Source organism: Euleptes europaea, chromosome 9 (genome assembly GCF_029931775.1).
Source record: "Euleptes europaea isolate rEulEur1 chromosome 9, rEulEur1.hap1, whole genome shotgun sequence".
NCBI classification, from domain to species: domain Eukaryota; kingdom Metazoa; phylum Chordata; class Lepidosauria; order Squamata; family Sphaerodactylidae; genus Euleptes; species Euleptes europaea.
In genome coordinates, this window is record NC_079320.1 from 13,751,481 (window position 1) to 13,777,726 (window position 26,246).

At 46.8% G+C, this 26,246-nt stretch overlaps 1 protein-coding gene across 1 annotated transcript; it reads right to left on the reverse strand.

The window, feature by feature from the left end:
* Positions 1-9,415: 9,415 nt before the first annotated feature.
* Positions 9,416-25,533, reverse strand: NKX6-1 (NK6 homeobox 1). The gene is made up of 3 exons (XM_056855817.1): positions 24,912-25,533; positions 22,397-22,569; positions 9,416-9,679 (listed from the first exon to the last, which is right to left on the reverse strand). Exons 1-3 carry the CDS (start codon positions 25,531-25,533, stop codon positions 9,416-9,418), a joined length of 1,059 nt encoding a protein of 352 aa, XP_056711795.1.
* Positions 25,534-26,246: the final 713 nt, after the last annotated feature.

Below are 26,246 nucleotides of genomic sequence, written 5' to 3' on the forward strand. Positions count from 1 at the left end.
AAAAGTCTTATTATGGGATAGTCCACGTGAGAGATGCCAAAACTCCATCTTGGGAGGGGATTCCCCTTTTTTTTAAAAAAACAGCTTCAGTGAAGGGCATTTAAAACGACGCCAGGCCGACCGCAAAAAGCCTGCCTTTCTCAAATGACCTAGACAAAATGAAGCTAATGGACCGATCACAGCTGAGCTTTCTGCCTCCCCTATCTGATGCCACTTTCATAGTGCCAAGTGAAACTGGTAGCCAGATGGACCTCTGGGTAGAAGGTAATTAACTGGAAATCCAAAAAGTCAGTCCCTGGAGTCAACCAGAAGCAAAAAGGGCTTCTATTCTGCCATTACGGTGGGAAGAAACATCTCCTGTTGAGTTAGGGTTGCCAACCTCCAGGTTCTAACTGGAGATCTCCCGCTATTGCAACTGATCTCCAGCCGATAGAGATCAGTTCCCCTGATGGCCACTTTGGCCATTGGACTCTATGGCATTGAAGTCCCTCCCCTCCCCAAACCCTGCCCTCCTCAGGCTCCGCCCCAAAAACCTCCCACAGGTGGCGAAGAGGGACTTGGCAATCCTATGTTGTGTATAGAGGACCCTCATCAGGTTTACAGGGGGTGTAGAGATTGTGCCAGGAAACTATAAGTGTTGAACTTTTCAAAACATTAGGGTAGGGACCGTGCCCTATCAGAATATTGTGAAAGGGCAACGTTTAATTTTAACAAAGACAGTTGTCAGGATATTGTCGAAGGCTTTCACGGTCAGAGTTCATTGGTTCTTGTGGGTTATCCGGGCTGTGTAACCGTGGTCTTGGTATTTTCTTTCCTGACGTTTCGCCAGCAGCTGTGGCAGGCATCTTCAGAGGAGTAGGGTTCAGTTGTCAAGGTTCAGGTTTTGTATCGAAGTCTTGTTTTCTGTCATGAAAACTTTCCTGGTTCCCAGTTCTTTATTTAACGCAGATTTGCAGTTGCTGGTAGAAGTGATTAAGCAGAGGTAGCTGACCCCTGCCTTCCTCTGCAAAGTCTTCCTTGGTGGTCTCCCATCCAAGTAACAAACCTGCTTAGCTTCCAAGATCTGATAAGGTCAGGCTATACTATACCATTCCACATCCATTAATGTTTATAGAAGGGTTGAATTGACTTAAAAGCCCAATACGATGGAATAGACATCAAAATGTGTTTTTATACACCTTGAGACCCTTTGATATTTTTATTGCATACTTTAAGGTCTTGTATATCTTTGCGAAACAGTTGCAAATGAATCCAAAAGATCTGGATTCTATTGAACTCCAACCTGGTGAAGGGTAGCCATGTTGGTCTGTAATAGAAGAGCTAGATTCGAATCTAGTAGCACCTTAGAAGCCAACAGCATTTTGGGGATATGTGCTTTCGAGAGTCAAAGCTCCCTTCCTCAAGTACAGCAATAGTGTTCAGGTGCATTGATCAGTCATCCCATGCACATGAGGGTTGCATAGTCATGGGCTTTGTTGAAACTTTGCAAAGGCATTAATGTGCTAAAATGTATCTGGAACCAAAATTTTAAAATCTATTGCTGGTGGCAGGGCGCACACACCCCTTCAAAAACGGTTAAAGGTCGCATTTCCTGTAAAACACGGGTTCCTTCTTGTTGAGGGAGAATTAGGTCTACTCTACCTTCATTAGGTCCCCATTTTGAAGCTCAAAATCTCTTTCAAAATGCAGAGTTCAGAGTGCCAGAGCAAGCAGAAAGGAAGCAATAACTGATGGCGGAACATTTCGCGCATTTCCAAATTTTCAGGAATTGCTGCACACATTATGTCCCAAGTGAGAGTAGACGAAGAAGAAGGAGGAGGAGGAGGAGGAGGATAGTTTTTATATGCTGAGTTTCTCTACCACTTAAGGAAGAATCAAACTGGCTTACAATCACTGTCCCTTCCCCTCGCAGACACCCTGTGAGGTAGGTGGGGCTGAGAGAGCTCTAACAAAGCTGTGACTAGCCCAAGGTCACCCAGCTAGCTTCATGTGGAGGAGTAGGGCAGTCAACCTGGTTCTCCAAATTAGAGTCCACCGCTCCAAACAACCGCTCTTAACCACTGCACCACACTGGCTTGGTTATGTTGATTCACCTATTAGTGGTTAGTCCTCCCCTCCCCAAATATTTCAGTGCAATATTTTCATGCACGCTTTGGGCTACGTCAGCATATGTGCAAGGTATTTTAATGTTCAAAATGTTGATGGTAACTTAACTACGAGAAAAATCATCTTGATGTTCCAATCCATTATATTTTAAATTCTTTTTAATGTATGTTAAAATTTGGTATAATTAGTATATATTCTAGTAATTCCACATTTCAAGATGCTGTATCTTTAAAAATTCAGCACAAATGCCTGTATTTTTGGATTAGAAATGCTTAGTTTAGCCATGTCATTTGGAATACCAGTGACAGGCATACTTTCATTATTATAAATCATTGCGTAAATGAATTCACTGACAACATTCTTGGGAAACTGAATGATCTGAAAGCACACCATCATATTGCTAGAATTCATCCTAAAAAATACAGGCATTTTTGCAAAACTTTTAAAGAAATGCTGTCCTAAAATACACATATGTGGTAGTCTTACCCGTTGCAATGTACTCTTGACCTTTGGTCTTCGTGGTGTACATACCCAGCTTTGCAACAATATAATATGTGAAAACAGCAAGGAGTCTTTTGTCACCTTAATGACCAACAGGTTTACTGTGGCATAAGCTTTTGTGGATTAAATCCACTTCATCAGACGCACAAAGTGTGTCCTCAGTTGACAGATATATATACAAGCATAAAGACAAAATAATAATAAACATTGGAGTGAAAAGCTGATGAAATGCAAGAAGTATGGTCTAATCTGTAATATCTGAAACGAGCCCTTTGTCCAGGGCTTAGGTGGTGTTTGAGTCAGTGCAGAAAATCATATGTAATCCTGTGTAGAGTTACTCCATTCTAAACCCTTTGAAATCAGTGCATTTAGACTGGAGCAACTCTGCAAAGGCCTGCCCTACACAGGGTACACTGGCTCCTTCATTAGAAGAAGAAGAAGTGTGGGTTTTTATATGCCGACTTTCTCTACCACTTAAGGAAGAATCAAACCGGCTTACAGTCACCTTCCCTTCACCTTCCCACAACAGATACCCTGTGAGGTCAGTGGGGCTGAGAGAGCTGTAAGAGAACTGTGACTAGCCCAAGGTCACATAAGAACATAAGAAAGGCCATGCTGGATCAGACCAAGGCCCATCAAGTCCAGCAGTCTGTTCACACAGTGGCCAACCAGGTGCCTCTAGGAAGCCCCCAAACAAAACGACTGCAGCTGCACCATCCTGCCTGTGTTCCACAGCACCCAATATATTTGGCATGCTCCTCTGATCACCCAGCGGGCTTCATGTGTAGGAGTGGGGAAACCAACCCAGTTCACCAGACTGACGTCTGCTGCTCACATGGAGGGGTGGGAAATCAAACCCAGTTCTCCAGATCAGAGTCCACTGCTCCAAACCACCGCTCCTAACCACTACACAGCTCTTAACCACTACTCTCCATTACCATTTGCCTCTCCCATCTGATCCCTATTAAAAATATATCAACCTATGAACCTGTCCTGAATCCTTGTCTTGGTGGATTCTCTGGGAAATGGACACCTCGCTTCATTGCTGTGTCCAGCACCTAGCACATCACTGGCATGAAAGAAAAAGCTAATAGCAATGGAAGTGTGGGTTATGGTGGCCTGTCTTGTTTCTAGCAGGGTTGTTGTGCTTTTGAAAGCTGCCTGGGCAGAAATTCAACAAATGAACTGTCAGGGGAGGGGAATATTTGCCTGTTGCAATTTTTTTTGCCTGTTTAACAGCTGTTAGAGGCACGGGAGCCCTCAAAAGGGCAAATGGCATATCTACATGGCACATGCCAAGGATAAGGGCCAAGAAGGTGTGTGGTGCCATGGAGTGGTGATTTGGGGTGATTTTTTAAAAAGGAGCTAGGCATCCACTTATGTAGAAAGCTAAAAGCATGGAGACTTAAATCCTGGTCTAATAAAGTAATGCAGCAATACGAGAGCAAAATGGGATGGTAGAGTCTTGGGGAGAAAGGACTGTACCACATCTCACTTCAGGTGGAAGGGCCAACTTTTAAAAGGCTCCCCCCCTACCAAAAGAATTAAAAAAAAAACATCCTTGAATGTGGAAAATTAGTACAGCAGAAGGGATTGGGCTCTAGCCTTGTGGTACTAGCTTTCTACCGGTGAGGTCTTTTTTATACATGGGAGGAGGCATTCAGAAATGGAGTCCCTTGAGTGCCCTCTGAAATGGCACAGTCCATTCTGCTAGCCAGGATCCTGCAATCTGCAACTTTTTGAGATCCAGTTTAATTCCAATTCAGCGGGTTTAGGATTGCAGTTTTGGATCAAATTCCCATTTGCCACTTTATGTACCTTTCAATCCCTCTCCTGCTGTTGGTGTGTACATTCAAAAAGCAGCTCTAGATGCACTTGTATCAGGTTTTGGAATCAGTTGGCAACACAGTAGACTAGGGCTGCTTTCACACATGCCAAATAATTCACTTTCAATCCACTTTCAATGCACTTTGCAGCTGGATTTTACTGTGTGAAATGGCAAAATACACTTGCAAACGATCGTTAAAGTGCATTGAAAGTGGAATGAAAGTACATTATTTGGCATGTGTGAAGGTGTAGGTCTTAGGAGAGTGTTCTCCAAGAGGAATCCAGGACATTCAAATAGAAACCTCTGTATGCTGGGGAGGGGCCCTGGCTCAGTGGCAGAGCATCTGCTTGGCATGCAGAACGTCCCAGGTTCGATCCCCAGCATCTCCTCTAACTGGCTGGAGGTTGTGTGAAAGACCTTTTCCCAAGACCCTGGAGAGCTGCTGCCAGTCAGAGTAGGCAATACTGACTTTGATGGACCAAGACTCTGATTCAGCTTCACGTGTTCAGTATTCAGCAGGAGAAAGCCAAGACAACTGGCAATGTATTCCCTGTATAAATCTATGAAATGCCATATCATTCCCGTTGGAATCTCTAGATGCTTCCTCTTTTTTTTTTTTTTGCTGGTTCCCCCCCCCCCTTGTAAACTTTCTAAGCTCTTTAACAGCACCATGACAGGTAGAAGGCCCACAGATGCAGTAATGAGAAAAACTTCACCTACTGAATTTCCTCCTGTCCTAGGTACCAAGAACTCTAACCCCAAAACACTGACAACCCTATTGTAACCACAGCCTAGAAATATGAATGATCGTATCCTAGTGGCAAAAAGATTCTGTTAATAATGAGGTTTAAGGTTCTCTCTCTAGGTATCCCATCTGTAAAATGAATATGGTCATGCTAGCCTACCTTATAGGTATACCTGATAGGTATAGTTGAGGTAGTAGAACTCAACAACTCTAAGTGCTAAGTAAGATTCCGATGCAATAGGAAACCAGGCCTCTGTTTCATTAAGAATGTGCTGAAGACAGAAGTTCAACTGATGCGGTTCGTCATGCAGGAGTGAGAAAAGTCTGTTTGGCCTTTCAACCAAAAAGGTCCCCAAGGCGGCTAAAAATAATAAATCAAACACTGCAACATAGATAATTTAAAATAAATAGTTGCATTATGAGCAAATCCCTTCTACGCAAAAAGGTATGGGTTTCTGCTAGCTTCTTTTCTTGATTATCCAACATTCAGAATTCAGGGGGAAACGAACAGCATCTTTGTACTGGAAGAGACCTAGTAAAGCGCAAGAGTTCTGTGGAACCTGAAAGCTTGCTAGCCTAAGACAGCATAACAACAATCTGAGGTTTACATCCTTTCTTTAGGTCTGACAGCCAACAGCTGTCATAAGTTATCAAACATACAAACTGCACACCGAGAGAGACACACACGGAGAAGGTTGTCCTAGCATTAATCAAATAATTTTTAAAATGAATAGCCATGGGCAAAAGAAATGTCATCCTTGAAATTTTGCAATACCGAAGAAGAATAAGGATTTATGACTAAGTGGCCCCTTAAAGAAACCAGCAGTTAGACGGTGACATTTATTTTCCCTGCTCTCATATAACATTTTCCTCCTCTCAGTATGGCAGAAATTCCCAACATTTTATCAAAAAATGCAGAAACAATTTCCTTTTTGAAAAAGCACAAGATAGAAATATGTTCAGGGGAGGGGAGGGGAAGAAAAGAAAGAAAGAAAGAAAGAAAGAAAGAAAGAAAGAAAGAAAGAAAGAAAGAAAGAAAGAAAGAAAGAAAGAAAGAAAGAAAGAAAGAAAGAAAGAAAGAAAGATTTGCTGAGAAGCTTGCTTCCCAGTAAGGTTATAATACTGTGCATATTACTCTATTGAGTAAAAGCAAGAGTGTTGTGGAACTTTAAATACTAACCTATTTGTTGTGGCATCTCCTTCCTTGGAGCCAGTCCCTTGGTTTCGTGTGTAGCGTCCACGAGATTTCCTGCCACAATAAATCTGTTACTCTTTCAATTGCCACAAGTATCTTTATTTTTCATCCAACCGGCTACCTTCTCCGCTTCCCTGTGTGTAAATCCAACTGCACTGAGTGGATGCTACTTCCGAGGGGGGGGGTGGAATTCAGGCCCTTGGACCTCTGGATGTCTGCCCTAGCTTACTGAAATTTGCATTTGGGAATTATAAAGAGGGACTATTCAGTATGGATGAGAAGGGAATAGAGAATCGTTTTGTAATAAAGGATTCACAGCTTTTGATGCAGCTTCCAGGCAACGCAAAAACGGGAGAGGGCGCGGTCCTTTGATTTCCAGATCGTCTGAACAAACTTTCATTCGTGTTTAGAAAGCCCGCAGCCCTCTTTGATCAGATGTTAGATCAGATGTAGCACAGTAATGTCGCTTGCATTTTGTTCATTCATGCGCGTGCTCTCTCTCTCTCACACACACACAAACACACGCGCGCACACACCTGTGGCTTCTTCACCACAGTGCACTTGCTGCTGGATCGGGTCGAGGTCAGCTGGCGGCCTCTGGAAGCTCACAGTCAGGGCGCGAAGCTCTGCGCCAGGCATCTGAACTGCAAAGATAGACTGCCGCTGAACGTGGAGGTTTCATTGAACTGTCGTTACTAATACTGAAGCGCTTCGTCTTGAAAGCCATCTAAGCTGGGCTGGGAGCCTCACTCTCGGGGGCAGGGAATATCACCTTGAATTTCCCAGGGCTCTCGGGACCTTTTAACCTGAGAAAAGGGACTGGCGCATAGTTTCCAACAGAAGGTTATTCTTTCGTACTTTTTTTTTTTAACAATCTTGCTTCTTCCTTTCCACCGTTCTCTTTCCTTTTAATGCCTTTCTTTCCCTTTCTTTTATCTTTCTTTCCTTATCTTCCTTCTTTCTTTCCCGCTTTCCTTTTTTAAATCTGTTTCCTTTTCTGTCCTTGTTTTTTTTTACCTGATTTTTCTTTCCCTTTTCATCTTTTCCCTCTTTTCATCTTCGTTTCGTTTTCCCTTTCGTTCTTTTTCTTTCTTTCCTTCCTAATTCATATTCCTTCCTTCCTCCCTTCATGTATTTCTTTCTGTCCCCCCCCCCCATTTTCTCTGGAAGGCGTTTTTCTCTCCCTTTATCATCAGATCACTTTCTCTCCCCCCCCCCCAACTTCCCTCGAGGTTAGTTCGAGGGGCTCTTGCGTTTCCAGCCTTAATACCTGCCAGCGAGGGATTCTCCCGAAATGACCCCAAAGGAGAATAAATATGGAAACCAGGAAGCCTCCAAGGAGAGGGGGCAAAAAGCTCTTCTGGGGTGTGTGTGTAAACAAACAGACAAACAAAAAGAACCCCCTAACCCCCCCCCCAAAAAAAAAACCTCCTGCTTTTCTAAGCGTTTCGTTTTAAAATAAATATTTCTAGGCGTTTCGTTTTTAAATATTCTGGATGTAGAGCATCATTTCGTGTCCGAGCGCAAACATAATTCATCCTTTTCTGCACGGCCGTTTTTATTCTCGGAGGGGACCGCAGTATCTGCACACACACACCCCGTTGCTCTTCCCCCCACCCCTTCGAGGCAACAGACGTCTTGGAACGGATTTTAATTGATTTCTCTTAAAAACGAAACAAAAACAAAGTGCATTGCGTTGAATTGGTCTTGCAAAGGGTTTTCGTTCTCTTTACAAACCGCAAAGTTGCCATATAAATTAATCAAAGGTTAAGATGCTAACAGGACGTTATTATTAGCTTTTTAAACAAAAAAAAAGGAAAACAATTTACATTCTATAGTATTCATTATCATACAGAGAGAGACAGAGAGAGAGAGAGAGAGAGAGAGAGAGAGAGAGAGAGAGAGAGAGAGAGAGAGAGACCACTCCATATTTTCATTACCGCGTGTAAACATACTGGGGAATTTTTTAAAAAAGCTGAAAACCCATCACAAATCTAACTCGCAGTTTGACTGGAAAAGCCAACAAATTCTTGTTTGTTGTTGTTCCTACTATCTTCACTTCCCGGGCCTTAACCCCACCCGCAAATCTTTTTTTTAAAATAATAATAATAACAACACTGAATTAAACACTGGTCTGAGGTTTAGGAAATAAATGTCAAGTTTTATTCCTGGCGAAGACCGAAAGAGTTGATTCTTCTTCCTTTTCTCGGACTCAAGCCAACGTTGAAAAGAAACCAAGAGGACTTTGTAAACTCACAAGAGTTGTCGTGTCTACATAGGAGCGGGTCCGTTCGATTCCCAGGGAAGGGACCTGCGAGTAACTATTGCTGGGGCCGCGGACACCCAACTGCAAGTTTAAATTTGGGGGGGGGGGGCTATGTAAATTTTGGAGTGACACCGCACGCTTCTTCACTGCGCGAGATTCTTGTGTAACCCCAAAGCTTTCAGCCACAAAAGTTGGCTCGAGGTGTCACTTCTTTTTGCCCATTTCCCCCTGGTTTTCTTTATTCAGTACAAATTGGGGCAATGATGTGTGTGTGTGTGTGTGTGAGAGAGAGAGAGAGAAAGAGAGAGAGAGAGAGAGAGAGAGATGGTCTGTTCAAAAGGAAGAAATACGCCCGACGGTCCGCCCCAAATCCCACTACTGCAACCAAAGTAGAAGAATGTCAAAGCTACTTTCCGCGAGCCGCAGGGCAAAGTCAGGGAAAGGAAACCCGACGAAGTCACGCCCGCTGCACGCAAACCCACCCCCGGGGGTACATTTTACACGTCAAATAATTCACAGTCCGGGGAATCCGCCTGCATGTGCAAGCGAGGGGGGGGGCGAGAGGCTCCGAGTCTGTCGGATGGGGGGATCCGGATGGGGGGTCCGCCCAAGCCCCCCTCGCAGCAGTCCCGGGCCGGCGGCGCCGTCGAAGAGTCCCCGGGGCTCTGAACCCAGGCTGGGGCTACGTAGAAAAATAGATCTGTACACGTGTCCGAGCGGGGCGGCCCCCGCCTCTCCCCCCCCCCGCCTCGCCTCCGCGGTCCGGGCGGCCGTCTAGGAGGAGCCGTCGGTCTCCGACGTGTGGAGCAGGAGCTGGCTGGCGCCGCCGGCCGCGCCGCTCTTGTGCTTCTGCAGCAGCTGCGTGATCTTCTCGTCGTCCGAGTTGGGGTCGAGGGGCTTGTTGTAGTCGTCGTCCTCCTCCTCGTTCTCCGAGGCCCCCTTCAGGCGCTCCGTCTCCGAGTCCTGCTTCTTCTTGGCCGTCGCCATCTCGGCCGCGTGCTTCTTGCGCCACTTGGTCCGGCGGTTCTGGAACCACACCTGGGAGAGGGGCGGGAGAAAGGGAGGAGGAGGAGGAGAAGAAGAAGAAGAGTTGCCTTTTGTATGCCAACTTTCTCTACCACTAAAGAATCAGTAGAAAAGGGCAAGAGTCCAGTAGCACCTTAAAGCCTAACAAAAATATTTTCTGGTGGGGTATGAGCTTTCGTGAGCCACAGCTCACTTCTTCAGATGCAGCTAGTAGAAAAGGGCAAGAGTCCAGTAGCACCTTAAAGACTCACAAGAATATTTTCTGGTAGGGTTATGAGCTTTCGTGAGCCACAGCTCACTTCTTCAGATGCAGCTAATAGAAAAGGGCAAGAGTCTGGTAGCACCTTAAAGCCTAACAAAGATATTTTCTGGTGGGGTATGAGCTTTCGTGAGCCACAGCTCACTTCTTCAGATGCAGCTAGTAGAAAAGGGCAAGAGTCCGGTAGCACCTTAAAGCCTAACAAAGATATTTTCTGGCGGGGTATGAGCTTTCGTGAGCCACAGCTCACTTCTTCAGATGCAGCTAGTAGAAAAGGGCAAGAGTCCGGTAGCACCTTAAAGCCTAACAAAGATATTTTCTGGCGGGGTATGAGCTTTCCTGAGCCACCGCTCACTTCTTCAGATACAGCTAGTAGAAAAGGGCAAGAGTCCAGTAGCACCTTAAAGACTAACAAAGATATTTTCTGGCGGGGTATGAGCTTTCGTGAGCCACCGCTCACTTCTTCAGATGCAGCTAGTAGAAAAGGGCAAGAGTCCGGTAGCACCTTAAAGCCTAACAAAAATATTTTCTGGTGGGGTATGAGCTTTCGTGAGCCACAGCTCACTTCTTCAGATGCAGCTAGTAGAAAAGGGCAAGAGTCCAGTAGCACCTTAAAGACTCACAAGAATATTTTCTGGTAGGGTTATGAGCTTTCGTGAGCCACAGCTCACTTCTTCAGATACAGCTAGTAGAAAAGGGCAAGAGTCCAGTAGCACCTTAAAGCCTAACAAAGATATTTTCTGGCGGGGTATGAGCTTTCGTGAGCCACAGCTCACTTCTTCAGATACCAGATTTGTGGCTCAAGAAAGCTCATACCCTGCCAGAAAATATTTTTGTTAGTCTTTAAGGTGCTACTGGACTCTTGCCTTTTCTACTACTGCAGACAGACTAACACGGCGACCCACTTAAGAATCAAACCGACTTACAATCTTATCTTTCCCTCCCAAGGCCAATTATGCAGGGGAGGTTTTGCCTTGGATTTGCTGTTCTTCGGATGCACGTTTTCCCCAACCAAATTCTCAAAACTCAACAATAAGCCCCCGTGCGGAGTTTTGAGAATTCGGATGGGGGAAATGTGAATCTAGAAACCAGCAAAGCCTCCTGTGCGTACATGGTGTAACTTTAGTGAGTTTGCTAACCTCTCTCTGATACAAATATATAAAATACTCAAGAAGCTGAGATTTGGTTTCTGCAGCGGACGAAGTTAGTTTTTATACCCTGCTTTTCTCTGCCTTTTAAGGACAATGAAACCCGCTTACAATCACCTTCCCTTCCTCTCCCCACAACAGGCACCTTGTGAGTTAGGTGGGGCTGCGAGAGCTGTGACTTGCCCAAGGTCACCCAACTGGTGTGTAGGAGTGGGGAAACAAATCAGCAGATTAGCCTCTGCCACTCATGTGGAGGAGTGGGGAATCAAACCTAGTTCTCCAGATTAGCATCCCCAGTTTAATTTTTCCTGGACACTATAAAGATAAAAGTTTCCACATCATGACAGTAATATTAGGAGCTGGTGGACACAAGGGGTGAAGGGAATGACGTGATCTTGCACAGAAGTCTTCGAACTATGGGTCAGGACCCTCAGGTGGGGCACAGAGTCCTTGTTGAGCTGCAAGCCCCTAGGTAAAGGTAAAGGTCCCCTGTGCAAGCACCAGGTCATTTAGTAGGCAGACTTTGTTTTACGGGGTGATTTGCCAGTGCCTTCCTCAGTCATCTTCCCTTTACTCCCAGCAAGCTGGGTACTCATTTTACCGACCTCGGAAGGATGGAAGGCTGAGTCAACCTTAAACCAGCTACCTGAAACCAACTTCCTCAGGATCAAACTCAGGTCGTGAGCAGAGCTTGGACTGCAGTACTGCAGCTTACCACTCTGCGCCACAGGGCCCCTTTACCAGTCTTTTTTGCTGCTTTTTGGAAGGACCTGCTGCTACTGTGCACGTATAGAGAGCAAAGGGAGCAATGGCTCCTTGCATGCATACAGAGCAGGGTAGCGGGGGGGGGGCATGAGGTGAGGTCATTGGCTGGGGGAGAGGGTTCCCCTTTAGCACAGCCTGGGGCGCTCTACTTTTGCTGCTTTGTGATTGGCCGGGGGCCAGCCAATGACCGATCAGAAGGAATCAGTGAGGTCGTAGAATCATAGAGTTGGAAGGGACCACCAGGGTCATGAGAACATAAGAAAAGCCCTGCTGGATCAGACCCAGGCCCATTAAGTCCAGCAGTCTGTTCACACAGCAGCCAACCAGGTGCCTCTAGGAAGCCCACAAGACAACTGCAGCAGCATTATTCTGCTGGTTCCACAGCACCTAATATAATAGGAATGGTCCTCTGACCCTGGAGAGAATAGGTATGAGTCATGGCTAGTATCCATTTCGACTAGTAGCCATGAATAGCCCTCTCCTCCATGTACATGTCCGTTCCCCTCTTAAAACCTTCCAATCTTCCATCACCATATCCTGAGGCAGGGAGTTCCACAATACTCTAGAACGACCCATTGCACAATGCAGGAAATTCACAACTACCGTCGCCTCACACCCCCACACCCAGTGACCCCCTGCTCCATGTCATTTTAACTGCCTTTTAATTCATCCACAAGAATGTGCCTGCAAAAATATAGTACAGTAACCAATACTGATTGGGAAAAAGTGGAGAAAAAAATCATTATTTGAACCAGTCTTATAATAAATATGCTCAGGAGAAAGGAAGGCATATAAATATTTTAAACAAACTAAAAGGCCTATATAGTTTTCTGCACACAGGCCTTTTCACTTAGCTTCTTTGACATGGGTTATTTACTTTATTTACTTCATTTATTCCCCACCTTCCTCCCCCATGGGGACCCAGAGCAGCTGTCAGCGTTCTCCTCCCCTCCATTTTATCTTCACAACAACCCTGTGAGGTAGGCTAGGCTGAGAGTGTAAGGCTGGCCCAAGGATACACAGCAAGCTTCCATGGTAAAGTAGGAATTCAGTCCTGGACCTCCCAGATCCTAGTCCAACACTCTAACCATTGCACTACGTTGTCTGAAGAAGAAGAAGAAGATTTGGTTTTTATATGCTGACTTTCTCTACCACTTAAGGGAGAATCAAACTGGCTTACAATCACCTTCCCTTCCCCTCCTCGCAACAGACACCCTGTGAGGTAGGTGGGCTGAGAAAGGTCTAAGAGAACCGTGACAAGCCCAAGGTCACCCAGCTGGCTTCATGTGTAGGAGCAGGGAAACAAATCCAGTTCACCAGATTAGCGTCTGCTGCTCATGTGGAGGAGTGGGGGAATCAAAGTTCTCCAGATCAGAGTCCACCATTCCAAACCACCGCTCTTAACCACTACACCATGCTGGCTTGAAAGCTTGAAAGAAAAAGAAAACAGACATTCATCTTCTGATATTAAATATTATTTCTAATTTGAAAATATGTCTACATTGTTCCTCAGCACCCTAGCTCAGTTCGTAAGTATGGGTTTTATTTGCTCAGTGTTTGTGGTTGGACCATATTTGGTCAATTAACCCTGGAATGGTTGTTATCCCAGATTAAGAAATCTGGAGGGAAAGACATGTATCAGCTTCCTAGGGAGGTGGTGAGCTCCCCTCACTGGCAGTCTTTAAGCAGAGGCTGGACTTGTCAGGGGTGCTATAGGCTGATCGCGTATTAAGCAGGGGACTAGATGGCCTGTATGGCCCCTTACAACTCTACGATTCTATGATGTATATGTGGTGATGCTAGACATTATAAATACAGCATGGCTACCTACCACTTCTCCTAGCCACTGCCTTCGGGTTTTCATTCCATCAAAACCTGAGATGTTATGACAACCTTTATACGATTATTACTCCAGTGCTTAAAACACTCTCTAGAGAATAATTACCAAGTTTGTTAAATTAGAAATGATTTAGAGAATATTTAAAGAATTGTTTTAATGTTTCAATTGCCTAGGTCATCTGACAAAGTGATGAAACTGTAAATTATCCAAAAGCTCGGTCATTGACACACCTTGGATATATCCTGTTTCTCTTTTTTTTCCTCCCCCTTTCTTTTTTCTGCATCCTATCATGTAAAAATATATTTTTTTTAAAAACCCTGGACCCTCAACTTGTTTGGGAGTCTTCTGTCTGAAATTAAGAGGACTTGATTCCTCGAGTAGTGCCTGAGACTGAATAGTTAGTGCCTCATCCATTGAGAAGCCCCCCAAATGCAAGCCTTATCGAAAGAAATGGGAGCTGGGAATTGCTCGGCTTCCATTTATTTCTTGTTTGGCTGGTGCAGAAACACTTTCAGATGAATTGTGCCCTTGGGTGAAGACAGCTAAACCAAAGCCCTCTTTAAAAAAACACACACACATCAATGCCATCCTAAGGACACTTTCCATAGAGAACACTTCCCACACTTTCACACCAAGTAGTAGTCATCTTGCCCTGACCTGCATAGCCCAGGCTAGAGCCCTTGAACACATGAACACTTGAACACATGAACAGACCCTCAATCTATCAAAGTCAGTATCGTCTACTCTGACAGGCAGCTGCTCTCCAGGGTCTCAGGTAGAGGTCTTTCCCATCACCTACTCGCTTAGTCCCTTTAACTGGAGATGCTGGGGATTGAACCTGGGACCTTCTGCATGCCAAGCAGATACTCTACCACTGAGCCACAGCCCCTCCCATTCTCAGAGGCTAAGCAGGATCGACCCTGGTTAGGATTTGGATGAGAGACCACAAAGAAAATTCAGGTTTGCTAAGCAGAGGCAGGCAGTGGCGAACCACCTCTGAACATCTCTTGCCTTGAAAACCCCACCAGGGATTGCCAGAAGTCAAAAAAAGGAGAAAGGAAACCTCTGAACGACAAGAAAAAGGGGTACAGAGTACCAGAGGTCTAAAAACAATTGTAGAAGCATCCAAAAAATACCAAAAGCTGCATATATAATTCAAAAATTGCAAAATGTAATGGAAAAGACAAGAGGTTGTTACTGTAATTACAAAAGGAGAGGGTTGTATCATAACATGCCCACAAATCAAAAATGGCAACGAACAGGGACACTATCAAAAGATTTACAAGCCTGTTACAGTAAATAGCAATTGCAATACAGATATCATATACAACTTCAATATGGCAATTCTATAAAAAGCTGGAGAAGTTCTCACAACAAAAAGAATCAAAAGATAAGTAGGAGGGAGATGTTCATTCCTCTTTTGTAAATATAATTTGGCAACTGCAGTGGCCTCTGCATATGATGTATTAGTATATAAGGATGCCACAACCATTGTGGCCAAAACATATTGATCAGCAAATAGCATATCCTCCACTTTAAGAATAAAGTTAGCAGCAGCAGCAGAAGAATTGGTTTTTACATGCTGACTTTCTCTACCACTCAAAGGAGACTCAAACTGGCTTACAATCACCTTCCCTTCCCCTCCCCACAACAGATACCCTGTGAGGTAGGTGGGGCTGAGAGACTAGCCCAAGGTCACCCAGCTGGCTTCATGTGTAGGAGTGGGGAAACAAATCCAGTTCACCAGATGAGTGTCCGCCACTCAAACCCAGTTCTCCAGATCAGAGTCCACCGTTCCAAACCACCGCTCTTAACCACTACACCACGCTGGCTTAGCCATGTCCTTAAGATATGTTCTCATAAACAGAGACAAATGGGCAAGGAAAATAATCCCAATATTTTACTAACGGCTCCAAAATAGAATTGAAACCCGATACAATGGGCCTATCTTTTGGGCACAATAAATTATATATACACCTTTTGGTATTTTTTAATACTTCTACAATTATTTTTTTAGAACTCTGGTACTCTGTACCCCTTGTTCTTGTTGCCACTTGATGGCAAAAAAAAAGTCATCTTCATCATCACCATCATATTTGTTGTTGCTCTTTATTTATTTTATTCTTCACATTTCTAGCCCACCCTCATTCCCAGCAAGCCAGGCTCAGAGAGGGTCTTGCTATTTATAAGTCTGCCTTCATTGGGACCTAAGACAAATTACAAATATAATTTTTAAAAAAAAAACTTTTTCAGTTGATCAGGAGTCGCACACAATGACTATCCACTTGCCTGACAACTGTTATTAAATCATGAACGTCGCCTGGATATTTCAATTATTCTGAACAGACCCAGATAAGATTGCCCTCTTAGCAACTATAAAGTTACTATTGCAGCAACATTAACAGCAATGTTTGTAGTCCACAGTTATTGATCATGTTATTATGATCACTGACTAGCTAGTATTCCCTTTGTACAGGAGTGTTTGGTCAGTCAACTGGTTAGAATAATTTATTATAGTTGTTTGATTTGAAATGTACCACCTATTTGTTGTGCAGCAAATTAAAACAAGAGCGGTGGTTTGGAGCGGTGGACTCTGATCTGGAGAACCGGGTTTGATTCCCCACTCCTCCACATGAGCGGCGGAGTCTAATCTGGTGAACTGGATTTGTTTCCCCGCTCCTCCACAAGCCAGCTGGGTGACCTTGGGCTAGTCACAGCTCTCTCAGCACCTACTTCACAGGGTGTCTGCTGTGGGGAGGGGAAGGGAAGGTGATTGTAAGCTGGTTTGATTCTTCCTTAAGTGATAAAGACAGCATATAAAAACCAACTTTTCTTCTTCTTCTATCATCATCACCATCACCATCATCATTATTATTCCAAAGATAGTCTACCTAATAAAGTGTTCAACGAAAATTATTTCTGTGTCTATTTGGTAACTGGTTAGGCCAGGGATCCCCAACATTGTGCCTGCCAATGTGCTTTCCGGTGCCCACTTCCTTCTTTTCCAAAGCAAAGAGCTAATCCTGCTATCCTACACCTCTTTGGGTGCTTTGGAAGAGTCCAGGAGGCATCATCTCTCTGTCTGCAAGTAGCATCCACACTGAAGCAGAGGTTTTCATTACAGGAGAATGCTATCAGGAGCTGGCATGGTGTGGTGGCTGGATTAGGATCTGGGAGACCCAAGTTCAAATCCCCACTCTGCCATGAAACTTGCTGGGTGACCTTGGGCCAGCCACACAGTCACTGCCTAACCTGCCTTGCAGGGCTGTTGTGCATATAAAATGGAGGAAAAGAGAATGATGTAATTTGGGCCTCCATTAGGGAGAAGGGCTAGGTATAAATGAAACAGATGAAATAAAAATTTAAAAAATCATGGCAAGAACTCAGGAGTCTTAAACTGAAGATTCAGCACAATATAAACTTCCTGACAACCTTACTCCTATGAAGTCAGCAACACCATCCCATAAACAGTTGTTAACATCATTATCATTGCAGTTTTTTTAAGTGACAAAAATACTGAGATATTCTAGGAGATAGCACCAATAGCCGTGCCACAAATTAGCTTACCCCAACATACTTCTTAATATTACTATTAGAGACACTTTAGCATATGGCATTGTGGTATTCATGTTATGGAGACAGGAATTTTTGTACTACACATGAACACATGAAGCTGCCTTATACTGAATCAGACCCTGGGTCCATCAAAGTCAGCATTGTCTACTCAGACTGGCAGCAGCTCTCCAGGGTCTCAGGCAGGGGTCTTTCACATCACCTACTTGCCTGGTTCCGAAGATGCTGGGGATCAAACCTGGGACCTTCTGCATGCCAAGCAGATGCTCTACCACTGAGCCATGGCCCCTCCCCAACTACTTTGGGCCTGTGCTGGAACATTGCATAAAAACAATGGAAAATGAAATGAAGCGAATTAGAGGCACCTCTAATCACACAGTAAAAGTGACCCATGTGATTATCACCAATGAAGCTACTGTTCTCCTGTTATAGCGACAGCTTTGCTACAAGGGACCCTCAGTCTGAAAATTTAAATTGCAACTCTAAACAGATCCATGTGCATCACTGATGCCCTGCATCTCTTGGTGTCCCCCCACTGACATCGTGCATGTGAGCCCCCCTAAATGGGACGGATGTCTTTTGATGTGTAAAGGGATGTGCATTCCCATCTAGAGCTCAGCTGCCTACTTTGAACACAGGGAAGTGACTCCCACTGGGATCAATGGGATTTCACTCCACATAAGTTAGGACTGGGCATATATATCACTGCCTTGAGCCGACTTAATCAGTCTGCCTCATCATTAATATCCTTTTATACATTGTTCATTAATTGACTGTTTGCCTGTATCTATATCTCAGTGTTATTTATTTACTATGGGATAAAGTTCTATGCATCCTGCTTCACATGTCTGCTATAACAGATCTTATAAAAATGCAAACAAATAATTGACAGTGCTAGTAAAATCTTAAATCCATCACTGTATGAATGCCATTAATGTTACATTAGCTCAAGTGATTGCTATTTCTTATCATCATCATCAATAATAATAATAATAACAATAATAATGTTATACAGCACAGAGTTTCAACCATCCACTTACTTATTAGCACTGTGGACTAGGAACATGCATGGACTTTGTGGTATTGTCGCTACCTTGCACCAGAGGTGCTGTCTCTTCAAACAAAGCACAGCATTCAGAAAACACATTTCGTTTTAAGAAAGAAAATGTTTGCCTATCAGGACTAAGGATCAAAGGCTGAGTTTTAAAGCACTGATCACATAAAATGATTTGAGGGCTTGTTGTACTCTGTTATAAGCTACAGGGTTCGTTGGAATGTTTGTTGGTGTTGTGGTAATTTCTTGGCTTTGAACCTCAGACTTCACCCTAAACTCGGCTGTATTTATTCCCATTCCCCCATCCTTTCCCTTCCTGGGCTGTCTCTCCTTTAAACTTTAAGTCTGTATGTTCCTTGGGGCAGAGACCTGATTTCCTGTTATACAGAAAAGAACCAGTTCCGTGGCCATCCTGTTTAAAATAATCATGGCAACCATCCAGCTTTTAAGCACTTTTAAACACCATGCATTTCAATTGCAGCCCTATCTATTTTGTTTAGCTCTCTTTTAGGGAAACCAATGGCATTCAAATGGCATTCAAAGGCTAAACTTTGCTTAGGTGGTGCCCAGTGATAACATACACACACAACACACAACACACAACACAAGCCTTTATTGGCATATAGCAATGACAACATGTAAATTGGATTTTGTCCTACACACACACTAACGTCTTAATTTCTTCCACCCTATACAAAGTTATTTTGCTTCAGTCCCATCGGTTTAAGCATCCATGCAGTAGAAAGGACCGCAGCTCAAATACTTATTCCTAATATGGCCTTATTTTTCTTCTCCATTCTGCATTTCCTCCTTCTCTCCTTTATCTACGTTCCTGCTGCCTCTCATCACCCTGACCTGCTTTAATCCAGACATTAAAAACAGCCTGCATCAAGCTTGACCCCCCATCTGTGCCATGCAAATAAGTACAAACCCCCCCCCATTGGTTATTGCTAGGCTTCAGTGTGATTCAGAGTGAAAGCCACGTGCTTCTAAGAGAGAGGGGAAAGATTTGGAGACAAGTTGGAGGCAAGCAGACCTAGGCCGGCTCTCCCAGCCCCCCTTTCATTTTTCAGGCTGATTTCTTCTTCTATTTTATAATTTGGGAGGGCGTTTGTTCTACTTTTCAGGCTGAAGTACTTCTCCATTATTAATGTAAAAAAAACCCCTCCCCAATCTTAGGCAAACCATCTCAATGGGATTTCCATTCAACTCAACCGGGCTCCCTTCCAAAGCCAAGGGTCCCGATCCTGAGAAATGTGGTGTTTCAAGGTTCTTCGAAGCAAAAGTGAAGTCCCGCACTCATTTAAAGCCTGCACATCAAATCGAACATCAACCCCTTCCTGCTGTCAGTGGAATTGGCCTCCGGGTAAAAAACACAGGTGACTTCTCCTTACTTTAGAGGAAAGCCACCTGGGCACAACGAGGTGTACTTCGGAGTAAGGAATTGGGATGCTCGCCTCCCCCCCCCAGCAGATTTAAGTGTGTCTCTTTCTGCTACACTCCATGCAGAACATTCGAAACAAGATCGATCCAGGAGGAAAAAAATCCTTTTAATTCTCACTGAAACCAAAGGAATTTTACAGGTTTCTAAACCCCCCCCCATTTCTGTGTCAAAGCCTGTCCCTGTCAAAACAGGGTTTGCCCAGCAGCTGATTCACACTTCCCTCCCTGCTCTAGGGAAAGAGTTAAATCTCCTGACCTTCAAAAAAAACCCTGCATTTTGAATGAATAACAACAATAATAGTGATAATCAGAAGTCACCCAGTTAACTAGACAGTCCTGTTCAAGTATGATGAATAATAGGAAGAACCCCCCAGTCACAATAAACCTTTCCTCCTCTGTTAGGCCGTTTATTCACAGGAGGTTTTGTCTTGGATTTGCTGCTCTCTAGATGCACGTTTTCCCCATCCAAATTCTCAAAACTCAACAAGAAGCCCCCATGCAGAGTTTTGAGAATTCAGATGGGGGGAAATGTGCATCTAGAGAACGGCAAATCCAAGGCAAAGTTTCCCATGCATAGATACACACACACACACACATATATATATTTCTCACCCACCCCTGCAAGAAGTGGGTGGCTTCTGGTTTCTATGGAACAAGGCTGCCCTAATTTATTCCCAGCCTTTTGGACATATTTACAGTGACAAATGAGGGTCTCCAGATAACTCCGGGAAGAAGAGACCGAGCCTCCTCTCCCTCCCCCCCTTTTGCACACACACACAAACACACACAACCTGCGGGTCCATTTGTTCCAAAGGACGTCTGGAGAATTGTCCCTTTGGGGGGGGGGAAGACCTGGGGGAGGGGGGAATAAGCCGCTTCTCCCGTCTAACCCCCGACCGCTCCCCTTGACAGGTCTGCTGGTTCCCCATTGATACCAACAAATCCGAGGGCGGCGGGAGGCCTTTGTGCGCCGCCTTATCTGTTTTTATGCTTGTTAACTCCATTCTCGTCCCATTCAGAAAAAGGTCTCTTCAGTTCACGCTATTGTGAGGTTTCAGACATGCGCGTAAAAAAAGGTGGAGGGGAGAGAGAGAGAGAGAGAGAGAGAGAGAGAGACGGATCTGACCCAAGTGCCACTCTCTAGATGCACATTTTCCCCATATGAATTCTCAAAACTCTGTGTGGGGGCTTATTTTTTAGTTTTGAGAATTTGGAGGGGGGGGAAATGTGCATATAGAGAGTGGCAAATCCAAGGCGACACCTCCCATGCATAAATGGCCTTTTTTTTGAAGTCTGGTCGATCAGAAGCCCGGCTTGGGTTTTTCCTGTCCAAGTCCAGGGAGGTTGGAATATATTTTGACTTGGGTTGGAATCGCACTGTATACTGACCATTTATGCATGGGAGGTTTTGCCCTGGATTTGCCACTCTCTAGATGCACATTTTCCCCCCATCGGAATTCTCAAAACTCTGCATGGGGGCTTATTTTTGAGTTTTGAGAGAATTTGGATGGGGGAAATGTGCATCTAGTGAGCGGCAAATCTAAGGCAAAACCTCCCCTGCATAGTCCGACGGTAGTTCTCAGACCAGAGAGGTCAGATTTCATTCCACCGTCACAGACTTTGATCGCCTTGAACCCTAAACGGAGGGCGCTGCAGCCTCACACCGCTGATAGGAAAAACTCCTTTTGCACGGCCCCAAATGTCAGAATCCTAAATATTATCACTATAGGATCAAAATGGCCAATGCTCTGGTACAGAGCGGGGCTCCTTGATTTGATCTACAAGCCGCCCAAGCAAAGAAATGCGTGCTTCTTTGAGCTAACTCGGGTCCCCGGATGCCTGGGTGAAATCCGGGTCTATGTGCCTCTTGGAAATAAAGAAATAAATAGCTTTTCTGTTTGCCGCTAAATATCTTCAGGAGAGGCCTCCAGATACTAACGTGCAATTTCCAGCCGGCCTCTTTTTCGTCCCCTGTTTTGCAATCGGTTAGTGTATTCCAACCCCGGAGGAAAACCGGCTTTTTAGCAGTTTTGGCTCGAGCTCCTCCGACGACCCCCTTTCCATTACATTTCCAGCGACTCTGAAACCCCTTAGGCCGAAGTCTTTGCTCGATCTGCCATCCCAAAGAACGCCACGCTCCTGAATATATTTTTCTGGGGAGAATTAAATTTTTGCATGGAACATATTTCAAAGTAAGGGTGGATAAGAGCCTTAACGAATTTGGGGTGAGAAGGCACAGGTGGTCGTTCTTATTATTAATTCGGAAGATAAAAAAATCCGAATCTAAGTTCTGGACCGGTGATTTTATTACCGTGAGCCCCTCTGTACACTGAAAACTACACAGCTGCCACCAACAAGGGCGATTATTAATCCAGATTAAATATGCTTGTCTTGAATCATTTGTTCCTGAATATCAGAATGATCTAAACCTCGGAACCGACCCTCCCTTTCCCTTCCCAAAAGGCATGCAAAAGCGGCAGCGATCCCTGCGAGAGGGAAGCGATTCCTGGGAGCTGCGCCGGCTCCCTTTCGCTCCGGCTTCCGCGGCCTCTCTCCCCGTATAGACACGCGTCCGCGCCCGCGCTCACACGAGCACCCCCAACGCGCCACCCACCCAGGCCGAGCCGCGGGGGGGGGGCACCCTCACCTTGACTTGGCTCTCGGTCATGCCCAGCGAGTAGGCCAGGCGGGCCCGTTCCGGTCCGGCCAAATACTTGGTTTGCTCAAAAGTCTTTTCCAAGGCGAAAATCTGCTGGCCGGAGAAAGTCGGCCGGGTGTGTTTCCTCTTGCCGTCTTTGTCGAGCAAAATCGAGCCTTGGTCTGGAGGACAGGAGCGGGGAGGAAGAGGGGGAAAGAGAGAAGAGGGTTTTTTTTTTAATTTTTAAAATTATGTGAATGAGACTCTGGCACAAACAAGCAGGCTTTTAAAAATTGTTTGGAGAAAGAGAAACCTCCCGTGGGAAACGGATCTCAACCTTGGGATATTCCATGCGTAAAAACGCTTCGGGCACCCTCTTTATCGCCTGAGAACCTACTGAATTAAATTAATTAAATTAGAACGATTCTTCTAGGAATTATTAAAAACCAGGTCTCTTCCTCTCCCCCTTCCTTCCCTTTCTTGTAAAAAGTGGTGACTGTGAAAGAAAGAAAAAAACTCAAGGAAGGAAAGAAGATAAGAATTTGTCGTTGTTACTAAAAACACCTTCTACGTCTAAAATATTGTAATTTAAAAATTCTCTTAAAAATCAGCGCTGAAAGAATAAGAGTCCAACGCTGCAGGAAATATTTCGCACAACAACCGTCCCCTTCGCTTCGAATTGACATTTCGCCCATTTACACGGACCCGCCTCTAAAGAGTCCAGCCGAAATGCCTTATAACATGGAAGTCGGGGTTTCTCTTCGGAAAAAAAAACCAGGGAAACCTACCGGCAGCCCTCTGGCAGAGCGACCCTGAACCGCTGGGAAGCCCATCCGACGGGTCTCCATTTAGACTTCCGTCTTCTGTTTTACTCCCGAGTAGTTCTGCCTGCAATTGCAGCCCGGGAGTCGTTCGCCCAGGCGGCAGAGATCTGTCTGTTTCCACATCCCTTCGTCAAGGTTGCAAAACCCAGGGGGCTGGCCTCTCGGAGGAAAAGCAGCCAACGTCGCGGGAAACGGGCAGCCTGTCTTTGCATCGAAAAGTTCGACGGAAAGGGCCTGCCCGCCAGCAAAACGGCACTTAGACCGATCGCACACGGGGCTCAGAAAACGTCCAGCGCCTTAGCAGAAGACTCCCAACACACACACACACACACACACACACACACACACACACACACAGGACCGAGGGCGAACAGCCGTCGGAGCCAACGACCGTGCCCAAAAGCTCCCGGGCTCCTGCGGCCAGGGGCGGGGGTGCTTATTCTCCACCCAAGTGAATTGCAGATTGCAGCTTCAAAATTACTCCAGATTGCATCTTCAAAATGCCCCCCTCAAGAGTTAATGGAGGTCCGGGGGGGGCACACACAGGGGGGGTTGCGATACCCCAGCATGCGTCCCTTCGAGTACACGAAGGTTACCAAAGGAAGGGCTTTCGAAGTCACTAAGCACGCAGCACCGGTGGGGAGAGAGTGAACACATCTCAATGTCACGCAAAACCTTCTTTCCCCCCTCTCCCAGCCCCCCTCTCAAAGTAAATGCCACAAATGAAAATATATGCAGGAATCTGGTTGGCATCCGACACCCCACAGTTCAGCATTCTTCCGTTTGGGGGGCAGGCCCCTGTGAAGAAAGCGGGGCCGGGAAACCCACGGAAGGGGATACCAGATCGTGAGCGCACCGATAATGGCCCTCATTTTGCCTTCTGCCTCTGGGCAGGCCAAGCATGGAGACTGATGCGTCCCCTGCTTCCTTTGGACAGCGGGTGGGGTGTTGGGGGGAGGTCCGGGCCAAACGGGGAGACCCCTTGGTCTGGGGGTGCAGCGTCCCCTGACGCGGTGGCGGATCCAGGTCCAGGAGGAAGGGGGGGGGAGAGATGCGATAGATTGTGGGTCTCAGTGTCCAGTGAAGATATGGGGGGCAACTGAGGGGGCAGAGAGGTTGCCGGGGTTCTCCACCGTCTCCAGAGGTGGGGTGCAGGGCTTCTTTGCCATTATGGAGGGCTTGCATATCTCGATGGGTAAATGATGATATGCGGGTGGTAGCGCCCACCGAGAGGAGCTGGGGAGAGAGGAAATGGCTATCCGAGAATCTAAGCAAGTATGGTGGGGGAATCTAAGCAGGGTTTAGAACCCTTGTGGGGTTTTAATAGGGGAGGGGCCGTGGCTTAGTGGAAGAGCATCTGCTTGGCATGCAGAACGTCCCAGGTTCGATCCCAGGGATCTCCAGTTAAAGGGACCAGGCAGGTAGACGATGTGAAATACCTTTGCCTGAGACCCTGGAAAGCCGCTGCCGGTCTGAGTAGACAATACTGACTCTGATGGACCGGGGGTCTGATTCAGGATAAGGCAGTTTCGTGTGTGTTTAGGAGGCGAGGTTGGCGGTGCGCCTGGACGGAACCGAGCCTAGCCGGGAGCTCCGAGACTTAAGCGAAGTTTCTTGGGGGGGGGGGGGGACTTGGAGCTGGCCCTTGAAAGGGGGTCTTACGGGGTGGGGGGGGGAGAAGCGAGGCAGGCGGTACTCACGCGGCGTGCAGGCGAGCCGGGCGTCCCTCCAGGGCGGGCTCTGCATGACCCCCGGCCAGAAGATGGGGGTCCTGCCGGGCAGCTCGGCCAGCGGCTTGGGGTAGCGCCCCACGACGGCGGCGGCGGCGCTGGGGCTGAAGTAGAGGCCCGGCGGAGGCGGCGGGGGGCTGAGGCTGCTGAAGCGGGGCAGGCCCGCCAGGAGGCCGGCGGCGGCGGCGGGAGAGGCCGAGGCGGACGACGAGGAGGCGGAGGCGGCCGAGACGACGGCGCCGGGGAGCATGGACGGCCGGCTGAGGATGTCGTTGATGCCGTGCGGGGTGGCGGCCGACAGCTGCGGCGGGGGGGAGCCCAGCGCCGACAGGGCCCCCGCGTTGGGGGGCTTGAGGCCCGCCGGCGTCGGGGGGGAGCCCAGCGGAGGGGAGGGCGAGGCGGAGGCCGACGAGGAAGAGGAGGAGGACGACGACAGGGAGGAAGGCCCGGCGGGGGGCGGCAGGGGGTACCCCGCCGACGGGTAGAGGGGGGTCTTCATCTCGGCCATGCTGTGCAAGGCGGCCAGCGGCGGGCTGCTGAGCAGGAAGGCGCTCTGCCGGGGGGTGCCATCCATCTGCCCCACCGCCAGCATCCCCGGGGCTCCAAGGGTGGGTGGGGGGGGGGCGCCGGGAAAGCCCCCTGCGCTAGGAGGATCTCAGGATCCGGAGCTGGGGGGCAAGGGACGGGGGGGAAGGGGAGGGAGGGAAGCGGGAAAGGGAGCGAGCAGTGGAGGGGGGGCCTCAAGTGGGATGCCTTTGCTGGGGAGGGGTGTACAGTGCGGGCGTTACTTCCTAGGTGTAAGTCTGCAGGGCAAGGTCCCGAAGAGGAGGGGAGAGAAAGGGAGCCCTGAGATTGGGAAATGGCAGGGGGCGAACGGTTCAGGAGACTTTGCGGGATACCCGGAAGAAGAAAAAAAGGGGGGGGTCCTCTGATCTAGGATGGAGCCTCGGAGACTCTTCTGGCCGGGACCCTCCGAAGTTCAGCGATTTCTAACACAGCAGAAAGGGAGCGTTTGGGGGTGCTCGGAAAGGGGGGCGCGCCCAGGAAAGGGCTGCATCTGGGAGGGCTCCAGGGAGGAGCTGAGCCTTCAGGTGCTACAGAAAAGGGGGGCTTTGGGGGGGGTGGCTTCCCCTAGGGATATACCGAGAGAAGGCCTCCTTTCGAATCGGGCGACCCTTTTTTGCAGAAGCCAAGGGCGCGAGGGAGAGGGGGATGCAAGGATGCAACCCCAATTAAATGCCCCGAGAATGGGGATTTAGTCTTTTAATTGTGGGACACGGGGGTGGGGGGGTGTCTTCCTCTTAT